A 24051-nucleotide genomic window follows, 5' to 3' on the forward strand; every position below is an offset into this window, starting at 1 on the left:
ATGACGATGAGCGTTGAGAATAAGAAAAGGCATGCGTTGCATTAACGACAACAAAAAACCAGCTCAACTCATGCTTCTTCCAAGGAGCCTTTGCTCACCTACTGATCGATCAGCAAACGCCCCACAAACCTAGTGCTGACTAGGTCGGGATGCGTTGCGCACGGGAAACACGTTCCGTGCGTTGTTATTTCCGTATTTCGCCTGACCGATATAAAGGCTTGCAGCAGAACCGTGGCTCTGGTCAGTGCATTTGTAGCCTCCCTGGATCGTCAGCAAGAATCGGGAAGCTGTTCAGAATTTGAATTTGTTTTAGTGTGGTGCAACAAGGTGTTAAGTGTTTTGATTCGAAAAACCAAACGATGAATACCGAAACGATCGATACGGGACCGATGGCGGAGGGTACGCTGAATGTGGCCGAGTTCTATCGTGATGCGACCGTGCTCGTTACCGGTGGCACGGGCTTTATCGGGAAGGTGTTGGTGGAAAAGTTGCTCAGGTGTTTCGCAGTGAAGAAAATCGTTTTACTCATCCGACGCAAGCAGAACGTCAGTGCTTCGGATCGTTTGCAGCGGATGCTTGAAGGACCGGTTAGTGTCTCGGTGTGAAGTTGTGAAGTTCCGGAAATGATCGTTTGGTTTCCGCTCCTTTTTGCAGATATTCGACAGGATACGTAGTACGGCGCCGGATGCGAAGGAACTGCTCGCGAAGGTGGTGGCCATGGACACCACGTTCGAACGGGAAGATATTGTCGACGATGTGGATAAAGCGAAACTGTGCAACGAAGTGCAGATCATATTCCACGTGATGGCGTCCATCCGGTTCGATGAGGTGCTGGACGATGCGATCGCCACCAATGTCACCTCCGCCAAGCGTCTTTACGCACTGGCCAGCTCCATGGCGGAACTGCGCTCGATCGTACATGTGTCGACGTTCTACTCGAACTGCGACCGTAAGTACATCGAAGAGCGCATCTACGATGACGTCCCGTACGGTGGTCTGGACCACATCCAGCAATTCTTCAAGACGCTAAGCCCCACGGAGAAGGAGCGCATGACCCGGCTGGTGCTCGGTGATATGCCGAACTCGTACGTGTTCAGCAAGAAGTGTGCCGAAGCGATGGTTGGCCGCGAGTTCGGTAAACTGCCGATCGGAATCTTTCGACCACCGATCGTAATATCGAGCTACCGAGAGCCCGAGCCCGGTTGGGTGGACTGTTTCCACGGTGCTACCGGGCTCTGTGTGCCGGTCGTGCTGGGCAAAACCATGTGGTACTACGGTAATCCGGACGTGAAACCCTTCATGTCACCGGTCGATCACACCGTTTCGGGCATGTTGGCTGCGGCGTGCGACATTTACCGGCGACAGTGCACTATCCTGCCGGTTGAAAAACCGGTCCCGGTGTACAACTTTACGTTCGAGAAGAACCGATTCACGTACGGAGATTACGTGCACCTTGTTGGGTCTGGATTGCAGACGCCACTCGATCGATGGATGAGGTACGCGCAAAGGTGTTCAGGCTTTGAACCGTCTAGTCATCTGTTTCTTGTTTGCATTACAGTCGCATCAAGTGTCGTATCAGTCCGTGGAAGATTTTTCCCCAAATACTCTTATGGTTGATGACGCTGCAGGCGCGCGTTGCGGATGAGATATTGGCCTGGTTCGGAAAGCGTGGCAGGTAATGCAGTTAATCGATACACCACCATTCACCAATGTTCTAACTGACTGACGTTTATCCGTAAATAGTAACTTGAAAGTCGTGTCCGCCATCACTACGCTGGCCAACGCCGTCGAGTACTTCCGCTGTCACATGTGGACGATGGATAACAGCAATGTGAAGCGGATGCTAGCGCTTCTGTCCCGGGATGATGCGCAGCGGCTTGACTTTGACGGCGAACAGATAGATTGGACGGATTATCACAAATCATACGCCAAGGGCATTGCCATGGAGCTGATGAGAAAGAATCACCGCAGACAGCAGCAGTGTCGGAAGGCATCGTAATGTGTGGAGCTACGCTTCACCAGCAGGACTACGGCACGTGTGCGATGTTTGTTAGCTCGTTAAATATTTAATCAAATGAACAGTGTTTGTTTTATACAAAAAAACTCCTAATTTTTAGCTCTCAAATCTACAGCATCCTGTGTTATTACTACTGTTCAATGACGTCCGAAAAGTGTTTCATTTGCTTTGTGTCTTTAGAAACGTGAGGATGCTACACCAGCAAATTCCAATGCTTACCTTTGCACAAGTGTGATGTCTGCGAATAAATACGACACAATGTCAGGCGGTCTTTGGTATCGGTCTTACAACCACTTTTTTCAGCAAAAGTACTGCCAGTTCTTATTTGAAATTTCTCGGAAGCAGTATCACATTGCCATCTCCCTGGTAACGTAGCGTCATCGTCACAGTGCACAGTTTCCGCTAGAATCCGTTCCGCTAATCCTGTAGCTCACCTTGCAAACACCTTATACAAGAGCTCCACGATCAAGGATAACGTGGACATGCAAGTACCAAGTCATATATCCGGAGAGCGCTGGTGATATAAGGGTTGAGCAATAGAAGCAACATACCATCAGTAGTATTTTGCAATCCATCGCATCCAAGTGCTATCAGAAAACGGTTCCACACGGCTTCCACAGTGAATCTTGAAAGTTTTGTTTGAAGATCTGTTGCATGGCAAAATTCCAATGAATCCCACAGATTCGGTGCAAACCGTCAGCAACACTGACGAAGGGAAAGCTTTACACGTTTCGGAGTTTTATCGCGATTCCGTGGTTTTGGTGACGGGTAGTACCGGGTTTCTCGGTAAAGTGCTGGTGGAAAAGTTGTTGCGAAGCTTTGGCGTGAAGAAAATTGTTCTACTCATACGCGAGAAGCGTGGCACAAGCTCGGCGCAACGTTTGCAGCAAATGATTAGTGATCCGGTTAGTATGTTTGTTTTTGGGGCAGGGAAAACGATCCCTATCGAGAGTTGAGTTGGTGTATGAGGAAACTAGGTTCATCGACCAAGTCGCTGTACGGATCACACGGATTGCTCGATGTGGCAAGGATGTATGAAACAGGTTTACTGATCGTTTGAGCTCGAGGTGACATAGTGCAGTGAGCGTGTAGCGTGTCCTTGGCCAGAGGAAGTTCAGCTAACTGTGTGGAAAGCAACCAATCGAGTGCTTTAAGCGTGATGAAATCATTAAACACACCGTTGACGTCTGTAATTATTTTAATTGTAGTTCAACGGGTAAATGCTTCTCTTCTGTAGATATTTGATACAATACGGGCGTCTGCAATACATCCCGATAAGGTGTTTGCGAAGCTGGTTGCAATCGATACCGATTTCACGTGCGATGAGTTTGTGCGGGAACCCAACAGGTCTGACATACTGAAAGAAGTACAGGTAATATATCATAAGGATTAAAATGTGATTCAACAAAGTAATACAGCTATATTTAAACAGGTTGTATTCCACGTAATGGCTGCGGTTCGCTTTGACCTAGGATTTCAAACCATCCTGGACACTAACGTCACGGTGCCGGAACGATTGTACAGCTTTCTTCGGGACGCACCCCATCTGCAAGCGATCGTACACGTCTCCACGTTCTACTCCAACTGCGATCGATTACACATCGAAGAGTGCGTCTACGACGACATCCGTTTCGGTGGGTGGGAAAACATTCGACAAATAATAAACCCCCTAACGGAGTCCGAAAGGGCGAAACTGATGCCGGCAATCATATCGCCACTACCCAACAATTATGTGTTTAGCAAAAAGTGTGCCGAGGTAATGATTCAGCAAAAGTTCGGCGATCTACCGGTCGGGATCTTCCGACCACCGATTGTGACACCCAGCTACGCTGAGCCTGTGCCCGGCTGGGTAGATTGCATACAGGGTGTGACGGGACTGAGTATTCCGACACTGAAGGAGCGGCTCCTTTGGTATTACGGAGATCCTACCGCCTGTCCAGCATTAACTCCGGTGGATTACTGTATCGCCGGTATGATCACTGCGGCGTGCGACATTAAAGCACGGCACGAGCAGAACCGTGTGCGGGAATCATTCGATCGGCACGCTTCTACTCCACCGGTGTACAACTTTTACTTTGACCAAAATCTACACTCATGGCAACAGTTCGTGGCTTTGGTGGGAGCTGAGCTGCCAACTGTCATGGGTCGCAAGCTGTGGTACGTATGCTGAATGCTTGATGTAGCAGTAGACTTTAAAATTACATTCCCAACAAAACATTTCTAGCAATATTCGAACACGTATTACACGCTGGAAAATCCTGTCTAGGATCACCTTCTGGTGGATGTTTTTCGTAGCATACCTCGGAGATATGGTGCTGTCAATTTTTGGAAAGCCAAAATGGTATGTGGATAAGGTTAACTGTATCCAAACTTTTCAATATATATTCTTTCTTTTTGCAGCAATGTAAGTCTTGTGTCAGGACTAAGAACTCTGGCCGATGCTGTGGAACACTTCCGTTGCCACACCTGGACGGCGCGCAATGATAATGTGAAGCGGATGCACACATTGCTATCCAAAGCCGATAAGTCATTGCTAGAGTTTGACGTTGATCATATGGATTGGAAAGAATACTTTAAGCATTACGCAAAAGGACTGTCAATCGAGCTGGAGCGACGGGAGCTAAGAAGACGTCAGAAAAAGAAGCTAGATTGTTAAAGCTGCGTGGCCTCTTGACTGTAGAGAGACTCAAAAGATTAAAGACGTATTTTTCTTTCCATCACATTTAGATTTATAACTTCATCATACACCGTAGACTGAACAACGAATAAAAAATTACTCTATGCCTTCCATTAAATCCCCAGTTTAAGATATTGATTGATTGCTTCACACAACGCCTTAAAGCCAGTTAACCCCCAACTGTGGCAACTTCACGTCACGTGTGTTGGTTTGCTTCCTTCGTTCATAATTCCAAAATCCATCAAATCCCCAACAAGGGAGTGTCCGGACGATAAGACCGCTTAGACCTAGTGACATCATTTCAGAATATTATATCATACACCGTGCAGTCACTACATCCAACAGCTGGGTTACATTTGTTTGATAGATTCCGAACAGACTTCAGTTGATAACCGATACTCTCAGCTCCAGTGACTAATCCATCCATCAAAACCGCGAGCGACGGTAAGCGGCAGACAGACCTAAAGACACTGCGAAACCGATCTGTTGACCAAACGCATCGTGCTGATAAGATAAACGGTTCAGAACATGTGTCTAACTTTGGTCAACGCTTCCGGTGCATAGCTTAAGCTTGTGAGAGGTGAAGTTAGTAAATTGCTTCGATTTTAAATTGGAAGGAAATTAAATTTTTGTATTGCTTCGAAAAATTGTGGTATTTGAATTGCCCAACGGATTTCATCATCTGCGCCTAAATGTATGCAATATGTATACATCCATCATGGCATGCTTTGTGATCGTTTCTTTCGAATACTCTCCTGTCGATTTTTCTCTTTATTTTCATTTTTAATTATTAACAAAAACATTCAACTGATCACTTATTTTACCCGAATAAAAATTACTTTTAATAATTGCCTCTTCTGTTGCGCAACATTGGCACCGCAAACAGCTCCCTCCTGTTATGGAATATCTGTAACAAAATAATTGTTGGCACTAATCGCCACTAAACAATGTGCACTACTTAGCCTCATTATCAGTTCTTAAAAAAATTATCCTCAACTTGGCGCGAATCGGTAAGCATAAATTGCCCACCAAACGTAAACATCACGCGCATAACTTGCGACTCTGCCGAACCGTTTGAGCCATTGATTCTTTTTGCCGCGGAGCATACTCTCGCGTCTATTTTTGTGCTCAAGCGGTTTGGGACTTTTTTTTGCTTTTGGTTTTTCGGCCTCGTCGTCTCCCAGCTGATTGTAGGTGACGTGTTTATTTATGTGCGCATAACCAGAAGGGGAGCAAACATGTGCCGAAGCTGGAGGGCGCACGTGCGTCATACGCAACCGTAGTGGATGACCCGCGAGTGGGGAATATCTTAAAGATAAACCATAAAGAAAGACAGAAAAAAACAGAGAAGAATTGTAGGCCAAACCGTTCGCGGAAAGTGAAACCGAAAAGCAAATGATGATAAAGAAATAAAACAAAAGCATCCGAGATAGGTAACAAAAGATGTAAAGAAACAGCTCCTGCACACACGCGTACACGCACAAGTAAGGTCCCTCGAAACTGCTACGAACACCAGTGGGACAGCAGCAGCCAAATTCGCAACAATCGCACCCCAAAGCCTTGCATAACAACCGTGGTGGCTGAAGCTTTCGGTGTTCGAGGCTTCGAACGTGTAGACGTGGAATGGTGGAATGAGAAAAACACATACTCTGGCATCATCGTTTGCCGCGATCATCCGATCGATTGCTGCTGGGGCGGGGTGTCCATTTTGTGTAAGATATGGAGGAGGACAGCCTCCAATCCTCCCCCTATCGATCGGCTGGTTCGTGTGACCCGTTATGGAGGCCAAACCGTCAGACGACCGAGACGAATCAGTGTCAGGTCGGTGTCAGGCGTCGCGATCGCGATTCGACCAAATCTAAAAGACCTTCCCCGGAGAGACGCACGCTAGCGAGCCGGGACGAGAGTCCGTAATGTAGGACACGCGGGCAGGATTTTCTGTTTTCCGAGCAAAACCTCGGGAATGCGTATATCCGCCCGGTTTGGGGACAACATTCCGATGCTTTTCGTCGAACTGTAAACAAAAGGCTCCATCGTAACATACGGCGAGACTTACGATCGTTTGTCGGCCATCTTTGGTGGTCGGTATTGGGGCACGCGAGTTGACTAAAAGAAGTATGATTTTATCTGTTTTGGCGGATATCGGCCCAATCCAATGGCCGAGTGTGGAGCGGTTTGCGAATTGTGTAATTTTTGGTATTATTACTCGATCGGTCTCGAGTTGCTGAAGAAGAGATGGGTCCTGACGAGTCGAGATTAATAAAATAGTACCTGGGTGTTATCACAATTAGCCTTTTTTATATAATCATGGTTATTTTCGAAGACAAATTTCCAATCGGGTTCGTCACCAAACTCATCTCGAAAGCAACTAATTAAATTAACCCAATATCCGTCATACACTGTTTAATAGCCAGTGTCGGTGTCGCCCTAGTCGAAGAATGAATTATTAACGATTACACACAAACTTCTGCTAATCAATCGTACCTTAGCACACTCACACGCCAATAGTGCGTCACTGCATACGGAACGAAGCACAACAGCAGCAACTGGCGCTGCTACTGCCGCTCATACGCGGTGTCAGGGATCGAATTGCTAGGCGCATTGCGTAAAAAATCCAAACACACACCGCGTCTAGAGAGCGGATATACGTACTCTATTTTTAAGGTGGCTGCCATATGGGAACCGTTCAAAATGCTTGAGTGCGATGAAGCTATCGTTGCGGCAGAACGCTTATGCTACGTCGATTTGTCAACGCACAATCTTTGGCGTCACGCTCATTCTTTTCTTTTGGTGGGATTTTATTTCATTATGGTGCAAATATTGCCGGCTCATTATAATGTATTGTAGGTCTTTAATCATCCCAAGGACACCTTTGCGTCATATTGTCATGTTTTGGCCTTTTCTTTATTAATGGTAATATGTTCCCGAGTCGAGCTGTGTCCTCTGATTTATTTTTATTACCCTTTTTACGTCAATATTTGCTCGTTAGGTTGGAGAAGTGAAAACCCTCAAAGATTTGCAAAACTATTTTTCATCTCATCATCCATCGGAACAGAACTGGCAGCATTGACGTTAGAACCTGGACGAGTGCTTCTTACTATTAGCAGTCTTATACATGTAATTATGGTTGCATACTTTCAGGCGTAAGAAGCCTTCTAATTATTCAAAGGATTTTCCTAGAATAAATTCTTCAGTTTTTGATTTTTACCCAATATTTATTCCATTTTATAATTAAAAAACAAATAAAAATGTGTAGTATAGTTGAAAAAACGAATCATTAGTCCACAAAACATCTGGCTCGTAACCTTAACATTCTATCGGTCGCATTGACACCTTCCCGGTTGGCGACGTCACAGCACAACGACACTACCTTGAGCTCCTTGACCGCCAGAATCGACCGGCAACCGGCAAGATCCGGCATCAATTGGCACACACGTGTGACAGCAGTTCCGGAAACATACGATGGCTAGATGCCGCAGGCGCGCAGACGCGCTCAACATCATTGCGGCCCCGTCCCCGCGGCCGTATATTTTCTTCCACCGATGACGTTTCCGTTACGTCATCGTACCGCATACGGTAGGAATTCTCAGAATTGCCAAAAGATCAGGATCCTTTGAATGAGCATTGATTGCCGAGTACTCCCGGGTTTTCTCCCTATGCCGGCTTGTTGTTTTGTATTCTAGATTTATTTTCAGATCTCTATTCCCAATCCCAATCAAAAAGGCTTATTAATACGTTTTTGTCCCGCGTATGTTTGTAGCGTGTCATGTCTTACAACCCAGTCCCAGCTTCTCCTTCCCTTTGCCCTTTTTCTTCCCTCGCACACACAGACACAGCCACTCTCACAAAAACCCGAAGATGCAGCCCGAAGACGATCCCAAAGTTAATAATAATAAACGGTTCACCAAAAAAAAATGCGTGCGTCTCCCTTGTGGAGCGAGACAAGACGAGAGGGAGCGCAGTGGCAACGAAGTGTGTTACGTAAATTCTAATGCCTTACATCGCGAACCGGCCACACCATCTCCGAGGAGGGAGAGGGGGGGAGCTATGCGTACCGCGGGTTATTCGCGGTCGCGGTTCAGCTGCTCCGGCAAATCTGCCCAAAAATACTCCCGCGCGCGCTGTCGGTGCCGTAACGCGGATGCGGGGCTTCGAAAGCTGACCGCTGACCTGAATCTTCCGAAAGGCCTGGCACTCTCGGCGATGGTGTGGGGCGCGGGTTTTTTTTTCCTTCGGTTACTTCATTCATGCGATTAATTCATCGATTTCGGGTGGGCATATACACACAAACACACACACACACACGTACGAATACATCAGCCGAGAGCACAGGGGAGGGAAGGGAACCTAACGAATGGAGTAGCAGCGATTTTTGTTTGAAAACATGAGATTCGATCTCAGCCCGTGGCATCTTCATAGGCTTTGGCCCAATTTGTCCTCAAATCTTGAAGGGGAACGCTAAAGAGCTATGCTTCTCCTCAGAAGCACTAGATCCATAATACAACCTTCTAAAATATTGCTCATCAAAGTTAAAGTTTAAAACAGCTTGGAATTCGTTGGGGTTACCATCAATTTTCTTCAACTTTAACTTTGAATACTTCTCCATTAAAGCCCCCCCCTGAAGCGAATATCCTGTCGAGTCCCCCAAGTAACGTCAGCACTGTATTTGCATCCTGAACGTTGTACGGGAAATTCGATATCCTTAATAGCCTTCCTCCTGGCGGTACGCTTCTTAGCTGATGCGATCCTAATCACCTTCTTCAATATTTTGGCGCCAAAATTATCCTCCTCGAAAACTCCACTTCCTTCTCGATCGCGTCTCGAACCAAGCGCCATTACGTAACACGTGCTACAGCAGGGGGTCCGGTGTGTCAGACTCTCCCCAAACACATGGACCCCGGAGAGCCTGGTCCAAAAAAACAAAACCCCAAAAAAAATAAAACAAATCCCCTTACAACGAACAGTTTATGAGCGGAGATCATATGAATGTTGCCTATCCCTGGACTTGCAACTGCTTGCCGCTCGCTCAACTCCTTTTCCTTTTGCCGTCTCTATCACCACCGTGGTTCGGTTTGTAAAAATTGTGCGTATTTTGCTTCAGCTTTTTACATCGCTTTCGCGCTCCTTGCCTTCGTTTCTCTTCTGCTTCGATATTTCATAATACCATTTCGGCTGTGGGGGGCATTGAGGACTTTCGGCGATGTCGAACCACTCACTGTAATGATGCTGCATCATGGTGCTGCGAGACTCGCAGGAGTCTCCCGCCATGGGTGCGCGAAGAAGCCCCGTTTTGGGAATCGTTCGTTCTCTTTCCGGGCACCCGACCCGTCGAGCGCGGCAAAGAATATGTCGGGATCGGGACCACGCGCGCGCTTTCTCCTGAACCGGACCTACCGAACTACATTCGAAAAAAGCGCCCTCCCGGGACCGACTCCTGGAGGAGGGCAGGGCGATGTAGGGCGCGATTGCGGCGCGCGCGTTTTTTTTTTCATGGCCGCACTTCGCCTTCATTCGGTGGGCCCTTTCCCTTTCAGTCTTTGTTTTTTTTCTCTCTCCTTTGCCCCGTTGTCTTGTTCGTTTGTTTATCTTCTCGAGCTCCATTCACTTTCTCCCATGACCAACGACCGGGTATCGGTTGTGTGCTTTTGGACGTTCGTATGCATTCTGCTGACTGCACCGATGCATTCCTGGCATAGTTCTTGGGCTGCACCAACCTGTCTACCGTGGCTAACTTTTACACGAAACAGTTCACGCTACTGATGCTCACTGATTGAATTGATTAAACGCTTCGAGAAGGGCACACAAAACCAACAGAACATCGCACCCGGAAGAATAAAGCCAAGTGTGTCCGCTGAAGTCCCTTCAATTCTTTAAAAGGGCCATCTAATAAAAGAGGAACAACACAACACACCACCCGGGTCGTACATATCCTGAATCAAAACAGGGGGGGCCCCCTTAATTGGGGCGCATTATGCACGCACACACACACACGCACACGCATGTACGCACAGTGTGTTAGGGGTTCAACGTCCCTTCTGTCCGATATGTCGTAGGGTCGTCGCATCTGATTCACAGTCGCTGTTGTTCGTGTCTCGGCTTTTAACCTTCAGGCAGCATTAAGGCTATGTTTACGGTAGCATATTATGCTTATGGATAATGCACACGAGCACGCACACACACGCACGCTCGCACACCCCAAAGAACCCAATCACGCTTCATCCAACTGCTTGCCAGAAAGAGGGCAGTTAGTTTGATTGGTTGGTGGTTGTGTTTACTACACTGCTGATGCAGGCGCCTGTGTGTGCGTGAGTGACTTCCAGACATTTAAAAGGATAACGGAAGTGTTGCAGTGTTGACAGCCAATGTTTGACATTTAAATCTTCTCACACACATACACACACATGCATCCCAAAAAAAAGGGAAAAACGGGAGGGTGAGATGGGAATGTGGCCCCTTTCCGGGACAGCATGCAAAACAATGAGCGCGTGTCCACCACCGTCACCTCCATCGCACAATGGCGGGATTTAAAATTGCACCTGAAGAATCAAACACGCACGTATGCTTCCCCGATGGGAGGGGGTTGTGCGTGAGCAAGCGAGTGGGAAGACGCCTTGAGCAAGCGAGAGAGAAAGAGAGGGGGGCAGTAAGGGCAAGGGAGAAGACACGGGAGAAGAAAACATCGTCCCGCATAGACCGTAGCGAAAGTAGGACGAATCTCACGGTGAAAGTTTTTTACTCACTCGCTTCTCTTCCTTTCGTGTGTTGGCGCTACTGCTGCTGCTGCTGCTGCTGCTGTTGGTTCATCGATGGAATCATCTCACCTATCCGAACGCAGCAGAACCGACGGAGGGCAGAAACCGCGAGCAGAGCCGGTGGGTGTGTAAAAATGAAACCGTTTATCGGTTGTCTGTTTGGAAAACTGTTTTCTGTATAATTTCTTCTTTATTGGGCTACATGGTCCTGAAAATAGAAAAATGTGTGAACACATTTCAAAATATTTTACTTTTTTATTATTTATCGGATTTGGATTAATTAGAGAAAATCTTGCCGAGATAGTCTTACTTCTTCTCTTCTTCTTCTTTGGCCTAACGACCTCTTAGGTTATGCCTACCATTTTTGGCTTACTAGACTTACTGTTACCGCTTAGTTTGATAGTCAGTCCTCACTATCGGCAACGGCCCAGATGAGACTTGAACCCCGGTCCTGACTTATGAAGACCGGTGTCGCTGTCGCATGAAATACAATACAGAACAAATTAAATTGACCTAAAGAATTGTGCTCATCACGGTGATTTATTGACAGAGGATGGCTGCTGCTAACACGAAGGAAACAAACTTAGATCCTATCAGAGATGACCGAGTAATACCGATTGAAGTTGTAAGGAATTATAATAAGGATGTCTGGTGGCTTAGAGGCTAATAACTAGTACGACAGAGCCGATATCAAATCCTATCAGGATGATTCCCCATACGCAGGTCTTACTGTTCAGCTATGGGTGAATTAAGTCAAGAAATTCGGTAATCTTATGCCATTCATTCTGAAGTTGTGCCCCGAGCCAAATAAAAAAGAAAAAAAAACAACTCAATTAACAACCGATTCTTCCTAAATCTTACCGAACCTTCTTATATACATGATATTAGATGCTAAGACCCACAGCGGGTAGTTCTTTCAAAAACTGACCGGTTTCATATTTACGCACCTGCCACGAATGGCCGCCCGGCACCGTTGCATTGCTCACAATCCGCAGGGTACTGCGCACTGTGAGCAAAGCATTCACGGCAATCCCGTCGATATTCATTCATTCCGAATTCATTCCGAATTACAACGCGAAACTGAACGGACGTGCGTGCGTGCGTGCACCGTGTAGTGTCTTCAAGAGTTTGAGTGGTCCGTAAACAGAGAAGCAGAAAAAAGTCTCCCTCCTCCGTAACAGGGATCATAAAGTAAAGAATCTGTTTAACACACGTTACAGCAAAAAAATCTCGTGCACTAACCAGTGAAACATTAGTCTCAATTTTCCCCTGGTATTTCGGTAGCTTCAAGTGAAACAAACGGCCAGAGTGAGACCGTCCGCATAGGCTCGGTTGAGAGTGTGGCTCGCCAGAGTTTGGGAAGCAAGAGCGTGATGCAGTTACTTTACAGCCGGCTTGAGATGGATTTGCTCTTGGTTGTATGTTTGTGTGTGTGTATGTGTGACTGTGTTTTGTTGGGGTGGTTAGAAGAGCGCCCGGAGAAAGGAAGAGGCAAAGTTAGCGAACATGGCCAGCGCGAACGGGCCACGGCGTTGTGAGTGAAAGGGGTGGTGGTTGTGCGCACCTGCAGATCCCACAACCATGCACTGCGAGGCCCCCGGTGCCAGTAGCGGCGGTTCAGTGATGTTTTGGATGTTGCGTGCGCTCTATCGTCGTAACGCGGGTACCACGGGTCGGTCAGTTGGTCAGCAGTCGAGAGCGAACCAGTCGGTATCGGGACCTTTCTCTAGCAACACCTTCTGCCTAGGACTACCTGGGTGTATAGGCAGACAGACAGACAGACGGTCAGCCAGTCGAGTCTTCCGACCGAGTGTGTTCTAATCTTACGTGTGATGTGTTGTGGATATCGTTGGTCAGCAGTGGCTCACTGCTGAGGTAGAATTCTGGTCCTGCTGGTAAGACGCACGTAAGTGCCAAGCACGGCGGGACGTACATCTGCAAGGTGCAGCTGCTGCAAAGCGTGTGTCCCTACTGTTATCCCAACCATATCCTACGACACTGAGCGTGCGTGTGTCCTGAGGAACGAGCGAGTCGAAGACAGTCCGAGATTCTCGTTCAGTTACCTGTGATTGTTGGATTGCAATTGCAAACGACCGAGGGTACTTAACCACCCAAAGCAATAGCCGGGTGCAATAGCTGGGAAGGACCCCTGTAGCCCAAAATAAAAATGGGATAAAGTGTATTGAACGACCTTAAATAGCGATTAAGCGGTAACGTTCCGGCGTCGGTTGCCTGCGACGCCACCGAAAGCTACCAAAATTGCAGAACGCGGCGCACTAAAACGGTAAGCCGCCCCGTCGTACCGGAAGGACGCAGGGACATCCCGAAGCAAAAGAATCCTCGACAAGATTGTGTCAGCACACGGCGCCCTCAAACAGGCAGAAAGAAAACACGGCAAAACTACAACCCCCATTGCAGCGACAACAGCGACGTGACGTTCCGGGTGTGTTGCAGAGAGTTCCACCCCGAGTGTGCGCACAAAAGAAATGGGCGACGAAAAGGCACTTGTCTTTCCGCTGCTGCTGCCTTTTTGGCAAAGCTGGTGCGGGCAATCGCGCGGGGGTGCGGGATGTATCGCACGGATTGCCGCTGTCCCAGCCTTTTGGACTGCGTGCATGTGTACGGTCGGTTAACTGGTTCGCCTGGTTTCGGCTGGATTTTGGGCATTCAGATTTGGCAGATACTCGGTTGACTCGGTGTGACAGCTGCGGGCTACGGAGGTTGAAGACAGTGCCCAGCAAGAGGCTGAACAGGGAAGCGTAGTTTCGTGGATGTGCCGGACTGATAGGACAGGAAGTTAGGCAACAGGGAACATTATCTTCCCCTTCAGCGCAAATCTTATCCGTGACCGGAGGGAGACAGCGAAAGTGTGTTCCGTGCGTGCGTATGTGTGACAGTGGTGTATGTGTGAGGTACCTTCCGCATGGTGATTTTTCTGTATGACATAAACGATATGGGGCCACACGGAGCGTAGTGTGATACGGTGGGTACGGTATCAGCCCTTCGGCGAACCTAATCTGCCCTAATCGGTCGACACTCGAAGGCGTGGTGATTGAAGTTTGCATGATGCAATTTAGGCAAAGCCGCTTCGCTCCACAAGCCCCCCACACTGGGGGATACGAAGAGAGAGAGAGAAAGCGAAGAAGCGAGATAGGGCGAGAGATTTAGTACCAATTACCAAACCATCATCCACTCCACTAATGTCACTCCGTCCTGCCGCCATGCCCGCTCCGGAGCACCAGTTCCAGCGGCCAGAACATCGTTGGCACACATGCGCACACACCAGTGTGCACGTGTTTTCAGTTGACAGTAGACACACCGCGGTTTGACATTCCGCAGTTTCGCCTACTACGGCCAGACAGAAAGCGGAAACGGTGTAAATTGATTAATATTTAAAGTGCAGAAGAAATTGTGGTCGCGCGCGTAGTAAACGAACGTGTCTCGACTCGGGCCTCGGTACACGCCGGACGCAAAATGGACGGGAACTCGACGCGTTTCGTCCATTACCCAGTCGCTCTCTCTCACACACACACACACAGAGTGAAAGGGGGGTAGGAGGGGAGGGGGTATCACTGCGTCATCGTGGCGCAGTGCAAGAGCAAGGGCAGCATTTGTTTACATGTCGATGCACTTGCCACCGGGCCAGGCCGTGTGCCGTGCATTGGAGGTGGTTCGTTGGAGCAGGTGGAAGAACTGTTGATTGAAACCATTCCCTTTTTGCTGTTCTACCCCACTTTCGGACCGTACTTGAACAGAAAGAAGGGGGACTCACTACTTGCAGCGAGGTACAAGCCCCGGGCCCAACCACACACTTTCCAATATCGGTGCCACACGATAGGAGATAAGAAGCACTAGGCGTCGGAACTTGGACGAAGTTTGTGTGCTGAATACTCCAGAAGTAGTGGTTAGAACTTCGGCCAGAATAGAAACGACCATTTCGACCCCTTTTTACCTTCGGTGTATACTTTCAGGAATACTTCGACCATTGTAAGATCCTCCAGCTGTGATCTGTGGGCGTGTGCCGAAAGCAAAAGCAGTGCAATAGCGCGGTGTGTCGATTGGGGGTTGTGCGAAAGTTACCAAAGCAAAGAGTCGTGCTTGATGTATTGATAGCTGATCGGTGTTCCACGGTGAATTAATTAGTGTGCAATCTTTATGCATTTTCCTACGGTATCAATGATCGTTGGATAATACAGAGCGTGTCCTGAAAGGGTGCCAGTGTGTCCCAGAGTTGCGGTAGTGCGTGTGTGCGCGCCCGAGTGTGTGCGAGTGAGTGTAGGTTGCAAGTGTCTGGCCGCCCGTAAGGTACCACACCATTAAGGGCCTCGCCTCATTAGTCTATCGTAATCGACGTCGGCACCAAGCACATCTTCCACCATAGGGCCTATCAGGGTGCAGAGGCAGGAAGCAGGAGCAGCAGCGGTGCGTTCGCAACTTCACAACGGCCACAGCAGTATGAGTGACACCTGCGGCTCGAAGGTGATCGAGTTCTACCAGGACTCGGTCGTCCTGATCACCGGTGCGAGCGGTTTCCTCGGGAAGGTGCTGCTGGAAAAGCTGCTCCGATGTTTGGACGCGCGCAAGATATACGTCCTGATTCGCCGAAAGCGTGACTACAGTGCACAGATGCGATTAGAGCAGATTCTTAAGTCGATGGTAAGTGTGTGTGTGCGTGTGTGTGCTCTGTGCGGTGTGTGATGATTCGGTGTCAGTCGGGAATGCGATGATAATGGACGGTGGCAGGCGACGTCTGCCGCTGATGTCGCGGATGTGGTTAAATGAGGCAAATGAGGCATAAAGGAAGAAATGCGCACAAGTGATCAAGCGATCCCGGGTACCCACCGGGGAGGGCCTGGCTGTGCAAGGTCGTTATGCTTAATTAAGCGTCTTAAAATGCGTTATTGCGCGCTGCTGTGCCCGTGCCACAGTTCCGTGGTAGCATCTCCACTTGAGATGCTTTTCTTCCCTTTCCATCGTTTGCTTAATTTGATAGATCCCAACGATCTCCGCTGCGCTGCGCATCATCCGTCCAAGAATCGTTCCTCCAAAAACGTACCTGCGATGTTTCTGTATCTGGCATGTTGCTCCAATTTTCTCTCTCTCTCTCTCTCTCTCTCTTCCACTCTCCCTCCGTCTTTCCCTCCCCCGAACTCGGACAGTTATTTGACCGTGTTCGGAACGAGACCAAGGCAGCGAAGGCCCTGTTTGACAAGATCGAGGCGGTCGAGGTGAACTTCGAGCGGGATGATCTCGGCCTAGAGCCGGCGCTGCGCGACCGGCTCCGGCATGAGGTGGAGGTCGCGTTCAATCTGCTCGCTTCCGTTAACTTCAACGAGGCGCTCGACCAGGCGCTGGAAACGAACGTCGAGTGTACGCGGCGCGTGCTCAACCTGCTCAGCGGTGCCCGGCGCATCAAGTCCGTCATCCACGTGTCGACGTTCTACTCGAACTGCAACCGGACGCTGATCGAGGAGAAGATCTACGACGACATCGGGTTCGGCGGGTACGACAACATCAAGAGCACGTTCGCGAAGCTGCAGGACGACCACAAACAGTTCCTGTCGCCGGTCGTACTCGGCACGTTCCCGAACTCGTACACGTTCAGCAAAAAGTGTGCCGAGGTGGTGGTGCGCGACAAGTTCGGGCATCTGCCAATCGGAATATTTAGACCACCGATAGGTAAGCTCCAGCCAAGCAATGAAATTACCGCCCTTTTAATAATACGCCATGAGGCTAAGTAACTTGATAATCGAAAGGAGATAGGATCGATATTCATTATTCTGTTCCATTTTTCTCGAGCAGAACAGATCACGGGTACAATCTGCAATGCAAAACGTGCACCTCCAAACATCTACTTAAGAACTCGATTCATTATAGTAAACTAGTAGCTTCCTTCCCGCCGTTGCTTTAATCGAATGACACGCGATTGCATTGTTCCACGCGGATGTCGTGCGAAATTCGAGCAGGAAAACACGCATCCCACGTTCCTTGCCCGGCCCCCATCGAGATCACACCCTCTCCGATCATCTTTGCATAAATTCACCTTATCGTTGTTTTGCTAGAGCGTCTCTTAATTACTGATCAGTCCCCTAGGCGTGTATATTGAATGTAAATTTGATTCCAAGCCTTCCTGGACTTAACTATTCAAGATTCACAAGCATCAGATTAACCTTAGAGAAACAAGCGAGCAATAGGATTAGTCCCAGTCCCCCGAGCCTCGTCTGTGTGCGTATTGATTGATTGTCAAATGTGTATTTCCAAACCCTCCCCCCCCCCCCCAGTGACCTCCAGCTACCGGGAGCCCGTACCTGGATGGGTCGATAACTTTAACGGACCGAGCGGCATGGTGGTGCCACTGTCCCAGGGCCTCTACAGTGCCGCCCTGCTGGATCCCAAAAAGAAGCCGTTCATCGTACCGGTCGACTTCTGCGTCAATGCGCTGCTCGTGTGCGCGTACGATGTGAGCAAATCGAGCGTCACCAAGAGCATTCCCGTCTACAACTACACCGACGACTGCAACCTCTGGACCTGGGACCAGGTGATCAACGGGTTCTTCAGCGGTCTCGGTCCAATCCGGAAACTAGTGGCGTAAGTATCGCGATCTCGCCGGCTTTTACTGGACACAGTAGCGAGTAACAACTTTTGGGCGGGCGATTTGTTTTGCCCATTTTTCTATCTCACCAGAAAATACTTCACCGGCACAATCACGGTCAACCCGGTGCGGTACGCAATCTGCAAGCGAATCATGATGTTCCAGGCCTTCTGTCTGGATCTGATCCGGACCTTCACTGGAAAGGAAAAAATGTAAGTGTTATCAGTTTCTCCCCTTCTTCCCCTACTTCAACTAGCACTATTAAGGCATTCGTCCTGACATGGTTCGGTTTCCCGTGTCCGTTAGCGATTTATGGGCCTTCATCGTGTTTTTTTTTTTTGCGGCCATGCCACCATGAAAAGAAAAGCAACAGCAACAACAGAAATGTGTGCTGTACGGTGGTGTTCGCTTTCCCTAGTCGCGGTCGGGAAGCTTCCCCTCTTCTTTGTGTGCCCTCCACACACCTTCGCGACACCTGGAGTCTCATCATCAGCTGTGTGCCAGATAGCGGCAAGTAACTGCTGATGCTTCTCTAGTTGTGCGGTAACGGTAACTCCCGCTTCCCGCCAGAGTCTACCCCGCGGCCGGTGAATGCACAGTTTATTTCTTTCCACCTCACTGATATCCACTGACCGTCCGGGAGGCTTTGCTTCTAGGGGGGAATGGAGTGTTCGTTTTTACCCTGCCGTGAAAGATGGAAAAATGGCACGCCAGCAGTTAGGGGTGGTGAGCGTTGATGCCCCCTCCTCCCTCGGCTTCCTCGTCTAATCCTCTTCTCCTCCTCCTCCTCCTCCTCCCCCGACCCAAACACTGCAAAGGTTTCGCGAAATTCCGCAAGAGAGTTTGTTGCTCCGGTTTGGCTTCGGTGGGCTCTCCACGGCTCCTCCACTAACTCTGTGTGTGTGTCGGAAGGTTCACTGTTTAATCAATGGCAAAACTGGGTTAGCCGGCACGGATAGCGGCTTCGTCCAGGAGGGAAAAATCAGCAGCAACAGCAACCACATAAAAAAAATGGAGCGAACTGCCGTAGCGCCATGCAACCGGGTCCTGGTGGGTTTTGTTCACTTAACCACAGCTTTGGTCGGAAAATAGCATTCGCAGTACGCATCGTAAATTAGGACCCTTCCAAACAGCCCATCAAACCCAAAACGATTGTTAGAGCAGAAGGTTAAGCGATCCGACGGTCGGACGGATCGATAAGGTTAGTTCAATACCGAGCACCGGGAATGCGTACGGCAGCATCGGAGTTTGGTTCGTAATGCAAATTGCAGATTTCATAAAGCTTTCACCCAGCTACCCCAGATCGACGCGTACGCGATCGATGAACTCGATCCCGTTCGCGCGTGACTCATGCGGCCAGGCGGTTTGCAATTTTTCCTTCTCCTTTTCCTCTGCTTTTAATGGTGCGGCCTTTTCCTTTGCTGGAGCATCTTCGCGAACTGGTGAAGGGGTCGAAAACCGAGCGATCGTTAAATCATTCGAATCAAGCGTGGTGGTGGTAGGGGCTTTACATTTCCACGGAAAAGCGTCTCGCACGTGGGGGTTTGACTCTTTTCGTTCATCAGGTGATGAGTTTTCATTTCGTTGACACAGAAAGATACGCAGACAAGGGTACGTAATCGTTGCGAGAAAGAAGTGTTTTTGTTTTTGTATTTTGCCCCGGGAGTAACAGAGAGGTGTTTTCATTTGTACAAATTAAGCGATTATTTAATGGTCCGATAACATATTTATCACCGAGTGGAAAATAGTGGGGAATTGTGATTAAAAGAAGCAAGAGCGACTCGTTTGTCTTTCACTCGATTACATGACGTTGTTGGAATCCTGTAATAAGCTATTACAGTAAATAAGACCTTTTGAAACAGTTTTGAGGTGTAAAGTTGAAGTTGGAAAAATTTAACAATTTCATTGTTGACTCTCAAATGAAGGACCCCACTGGAGAATCCCCCTCATACTCAGGGCGGGTTTTCCAGTTCCGAATAAAGTCAAGCATTGGACAGATCAAGTCGCCTGGAGGTTATACTGTGAAAAGTCTTCTTCTTCTTCTTCTTCTTCTCCTTCTTGGCTTAATGACCTCTCTTAGGACATACCTGCCATTTCTGGATTACCAGTCTTATTAATACCATGTAGTTGGATAGTCAGTCCTCACTAGCAAAGGACGTTCTGGATGGGATTTGATCTCTGGTTCTGTCGAGTGAAGATCGACGACGGTGTCACCTCTACCATCGGGCGGTCAGAAATGCCATATGCTCTTTGATGGCTTAAGCCTGTTTGTCGCAAGAATTTCAAGATTTGTAGAATAAAATTATTGGACCGCATAACACCAATGACAAAATTTATACAAACCCGACTTAACTAGAGTTAAGCTCGGTCTGCACCCTTCATCCCTCTACAGGACCAACTAGCCAGCAATGGGTAAATCAAGTCTGAGAATTCATAACAACCAGAAAGACAGCCTTATTTGATTTGCAAAATCTCTTCCTACAATTGATAATGATCCAAATTGAAAAATCCTCTCCCAAACCCGTACTTAACAGCAGCCAATTAAAACAGTACCCTGGTTCGCAGAAACCAAATCAAACTGTTACAATCAGAACGATAAAGCCTTCCGTGTGAGAATCCGCAATAATGGCTTTCCAACAGCTCATGCACCCATCCTCACGAGATTATCCGCAACTACTTACGCGCTACCACAGCTTTCCTGGAGCTTGGCCGAAGAAGTAGGATGCAATTTGGAAAATTACACGCTACCTATTAACACACCATACAGCATCTGCTAACTGTGTTCTTTGCTTACTGTCTGGCAAATCTAGCGTGTAAGACGCTGCAGACACGCTCACGTCGGCAAGAACCTTTCGCTGGTTGGCACGAATTGTGAAATTCTAGCACTGCACAAACAACCTAAGCCAAAAAACAAGGTGAATCACATTGCAAATTAACATATTCCCTTTTGAGTGTGTGACGTCAGGTTCGATCGGTCCTACGGGATCTTTGGGAGGACTCCAGACTTACCCTGCCCGACAGACAGACGACCATGCCTAACGGCTCTTGGCATGGCACGTTAATGAAGAATTCATTTGTCTTCGATAGAAGAAAGCAGGTTCGAAGTTAGGTTCCGTTGGGGGCTGGTTGTTTATGGAAAATTTAAATACATTAAAAATTGAGAGAACCCACCCTGGGAAAGGGATGAACTGTCTTTGCGTGCGTCCAATCGCCATTGGAATGTCTCCAAAAGGATTTTGTGTTCTCAATCCAACCAATTTGTTTGGTGGCTTTTTTAAATATGAGATGCTGGTGTGACGTCAAAGGCCAGTAATCGAAGAATTGAGGACAGTTTTGGGTAATGGAATTCAATATCTTGATTTACGTCAAATGATTGTCGTTCGCTGTTCGTACCTCTCGCTTGCAGTTAGTATCACCGACCCACCTTTTATTCGCCACCTTTGTACTGCTCCGTAGAATGTTGAGCAAGCGTGCGAGACAAATTGGTTCGTGCAACATTAAACGCATTGGTGCGCTCCTGCGACTGGCGAAATCGGATGGCGTTCAATCCGACAAACACGTCTAATGCAAGAACATGGATCGATCCATGGTCAACGGGTTTGCTGCTATTTTTTTCTTTCCTGTCGCTCTCTTCTCACTGCAGATTTGCGGTGTAATGAACCATGTTTGGCGACCGGCTAAATGCTCTGCAATAGACAAGCTTCTCCAGCCCCCGTTTTCGGTGGAGTGGTAGAAGGTGACGCTGATGATGATGCCCTCGGTCATATGTTGCGCGCGCTCGGGACATGGGTGAATGGTGGATGGCCATGCCGTCGAATTCGGATACGGGTTCGCCGAAGGCGATCGGGAGGTTAACTGCTGCAGGTTGCAGCTGCACAGGGGAATCGATTGCATAATTAGTGCGCTCGGATCTGATCTGGTGCCGATGAACCTGCAGCACAGCTCAAGAATGGTTGACGAGCGATTGCAACAGCACCTGTAATTGCGTTTACATCGGCTCGGAGCCCTTGCCTTGAAGGGTTCTTTACCGGTTTTTTTTCTCTCTTAAGAAAGCGATTGACGCAATTGAGGTGCCATGGCGGGCAAGTTACAGTGCCACCTTCCATGAGGTTTGCCTCGTTCAACCGTGCCGTAACACCGGGTTGGACAGGTTCAGTTCAGTTAAGAAACTCCAATTCTTATGTACCCTTTTTATCACTTTCAACAGCTCACGGAACTCCTCTTCGCGACATCAGATGTTGAGCGATTGAATAATGCGCATTAATAATCTAAATATGAGTGCCAGCTATTCGGAAACTCCTCTTCCCTCCAATTGTTCCCACGCGACATGGTTTACGATTTCGATGCTGATGGTAAACAAAACGGGTTGACCTCTTTCTAAGCTGCGCGGGAAATCCATAAGGCACCTAACGGACGGGTTAGCTGAACTCTCCCCCCCCCCCCCTCTCTTCCCCCGTGTTGAAAGCCCCTGACCGCGGATGAAGTTTATGTAACCTGTGACCCAAAAATTCACAACAGGGAAGGTCCCGACTTGGCCCCGACTCACGCTCGCTACCCGTCACCTTCAGTGGCTTCAATCCGGTTTTGCAAATGGCTGGACTCGCATGAGATGATGCTAATTTTTGGGAGCACGAAATCTCGCGACATACCTATTACATAGGCACAGCGCATTCAAATGGCCCCCGATTCGGTTATGTCAGCTGTCGGCGGACGAGGTCCGATGCACGTTGAAGGCTTTTCGAGGCCTGTTTTTTTTATTGCTTCTCGAAGAAAGAAGCCTTCGCCAAGGCGAGCTCTCTAATGAGCCAAAGTGCTCTTGGAAGATGCAATTATTGAGTTTACTCTTCATGTAAGATCGATGGCATTATCCTCGTGCTAGATAGTTCGTGTTTTCAAGAAGCCGCTCACAGGCTAACCCTTAACCGTACGCAAATATTGGTCTGCGAAAAGAACGAGCCCTCAGCTATAATAATATGACCTCCGCTTTACGCTTGCCTTCCAGAATGCAACGATTGTTCTCCAAGATGGTGACGCTGAGCGAAGTGTTGCGCTTCTTCTGCCTGAACGACTGGAAGATGACTAACGCCAACATCCGCCGGATCAGCGACGAGATGTCACCGCTCGAGGCGGAAATGTTCCCGCTCGACATCAGGAAGATCGACTGGACCGAGTACTACCGGAACTTTGTGCCGGGCGTGATCAAGTACGCCGTCCAGCCGCGCAGCCCGCGCAGCCCCAGCATCAGCGAGCGGAAGCTGAAGGAGTCGAAACAGCTGCGGGAATCGAAAAAGCTCAACAGTGGCCTGTTCTACCTGCTGTGGAGCTCCGTGTTTATTATCGCGCTGAAGATATTCAAAAATCTCTTCAACAAGGTGTGAAGAACTTTCCAACTCCAAGTACGCTTCCAATTTATTTAGGTTGAATTTAAGTCGGAAAATGGGACACGAACACAACAGCAAAATACACACACACAGAGTCACACACATACAGCCTCTCTCGCGATGCTGAGGTAGGAGTGGGGTATGAATATAGGCAGGATGGATAGGTCCTGCAACACGGCGCAACACCGCAGCAACCAGCAAACAGCCAGCGCAAGCCGCAGCGAACCGCAATACAAAACTATTTACTGAACGCAAGTAATCAATCACACGACACACGTACACAACTACACACACACACAAACGAGAAAACCAGAAACGGAAACGGAAACATCAACATCACGAAAAACATCATTTAAAGTATAGAGTAATAATAACAAGAAAACAACAACAACTTTGCCACTAGCTACGTAGAGCTAAGATACCTGAAGTTCAGTGACAGATTTTTTCCACAAATGATAACGATTAAATTAATTAATGAATAAAATAAACATTTTGTAGGCTTTTTTGTATCCGGTTCCGGGTTTTTACTTCATTGCTGGAGGTGTGTAGTGGATGTATCACAAATCCGAATTTTTGTTCGGGCGTGGAATTTATCTTACTTTACTGCATCAGAGTTAAAAAATAAACAGGAA

The 24051-nt window shown here is 48.3% G+C and overlaps 3 protein-coding genes across 3 annotated transcripts; all 3 read left to right on the plus strand.

Moving 5' to 3' along the window:
- The first annotated feature begins 265 nt into the window (after nucleotides 1–265).
- LOC118506195 lies at nucleotides 266–23928 on the plus strand. Its single transcript, XM_036042991.1, has 13 exons — nucleotides 266–587; nucleotides 655–1496; nucleotides 1559–1675; nucleotides 1744–1995; nucleotides 2321–2325; nucleotides 2699–2922; nucleotides 3255–3389; nucleotides 3450–4174; nucleotides 15796–16102; nucleotides 16606–17125; nucleotides 17728–18034; nucleotides 18131–18250; nucleotides 23041–23928. The coding sequence occupies exons 1-13, from the start codon at nucleotides 360–362 to the stop codon at nucleotides 23414–23416; spliced, it is 4158 nt and encodes a 1385-aa protein (XP_035898884.1). The 5' UTR covers nucleotides 266–359; the 3' UTR covers nucleotides 23417–23928.
- On the plus strand, nucleotides 2568–3477 carry LOC118508127 (putative fatty acyl-CoA reductase CG5065). Its single transcript, XM_036047635.1, has 2 exons — nucleotides 2568–2922; nucleotides 3255–3477. The coding sequence occupies exons 1-2, from the start codon at nucleotides 2686–2688 to the stop codon at nucleotides 3408–3410; spliced, it is 393 nt and encodes a 130-aa protein (XP_035903528.1). The 5' UTR covers nucleotides 2568–2685; the 3' UTR covers nucleotides 3411–3477.
- Nucleotides 3339–4723, plus strand: LOC118508125 (fatty acyl-CoA reductase wat-like). The gene is made up of 3 exons (XM_036047633.1): nucleotides 3339–4174; nucleotides 4242–4358; nucleotides 4418–4723. The coding sequence occupies exons 1-3, from the start codon at nucleotides 3465–3467 to the stop codon at nucleotides 4671–4673; spliced, it is 1083 nt and encodes a 360-aa protein (XP_035903526.1). The 5' UTR covers nucleotides 3339–3464; the 3' UTR covers nucleotides 4674–4723.
- Nucleotides 23929–24051: the final 123 nt, after the last annotated feature.

Source organism: Anopheles stephensi, chromosome 2 (genome assembly GCF_013141755.1).
Source record: "Anopheles stephensi strain Indian chromosome 2, UCI_ANSTEP_V1.0, whole genome shotgun sequence".
In the NCBI taxonomy this organism is placed as follows: Eukaryota; Metazoa; Arthropoda; class Insecta; order Diptera; family Culicidae; genus Anopheles; species Anopheles stephensi.

Excerpts from the sequence above, each read along its gene's own strand:
- LOC118508125 (XM_036047633.1), top strand. The coding sequence starts at position 3,465 with ATGGCTGCGGTTCGCTTTGACCTAGGATTTCAAACCATCCTGGACACT. Across the intron at positions 4,175-4,241 it reads GTCATGGGTCGCAAGCTGTG|CAATATTCGAACACGTATTA; the intron begins GTACGTATGCTG and ends AAACATTTCTAG. Across the intron at positions 4,359-4,417 it reads ATTTTTGGAAAGCCAAAATG|CAATGTAAGTCTTGTGTCAG; the intron begins GTATGTGGATAA and ends TTCTTTTTGCAG.
- LOC118506195 (XM_036042991.1), top strand. The coding sequence starts at position 360 with ATGAATACCGAAACGATCGATACGGGACCGATGGCGGAGGGTACGCTG. Across the intron at positions 2,923-3,254 it reads AGCAAATGATTAGTGATCCG|ATATTTGATACAATACGGGC; the intron begins GTTAGTATGTTT and ends TCTCTTCTGTAG. Across the intron at positions 17,126-17,727 it reads AATATTTAGACCACCGATAG|TGACCTCCAGCTACCGGGAG; the intron begins GTAAGCTCCAGC and ends CCCCCCCCCCAG.
- LOC118508127 (XM_036047635.1), top strand. The coding sequence starts at position 2,686 with ATGAATCCCACAGATTCGGTGCAAACCGTCAGCAACACTGACGAAGGG. Across the intron at positions 2,923-3,254 it reads AGCAAATGATTAGTGATCCG|ATATTTGATACAATACGGGC; the intron begins GTTAGTATGTTT and ends TCTCTTCTGTAG.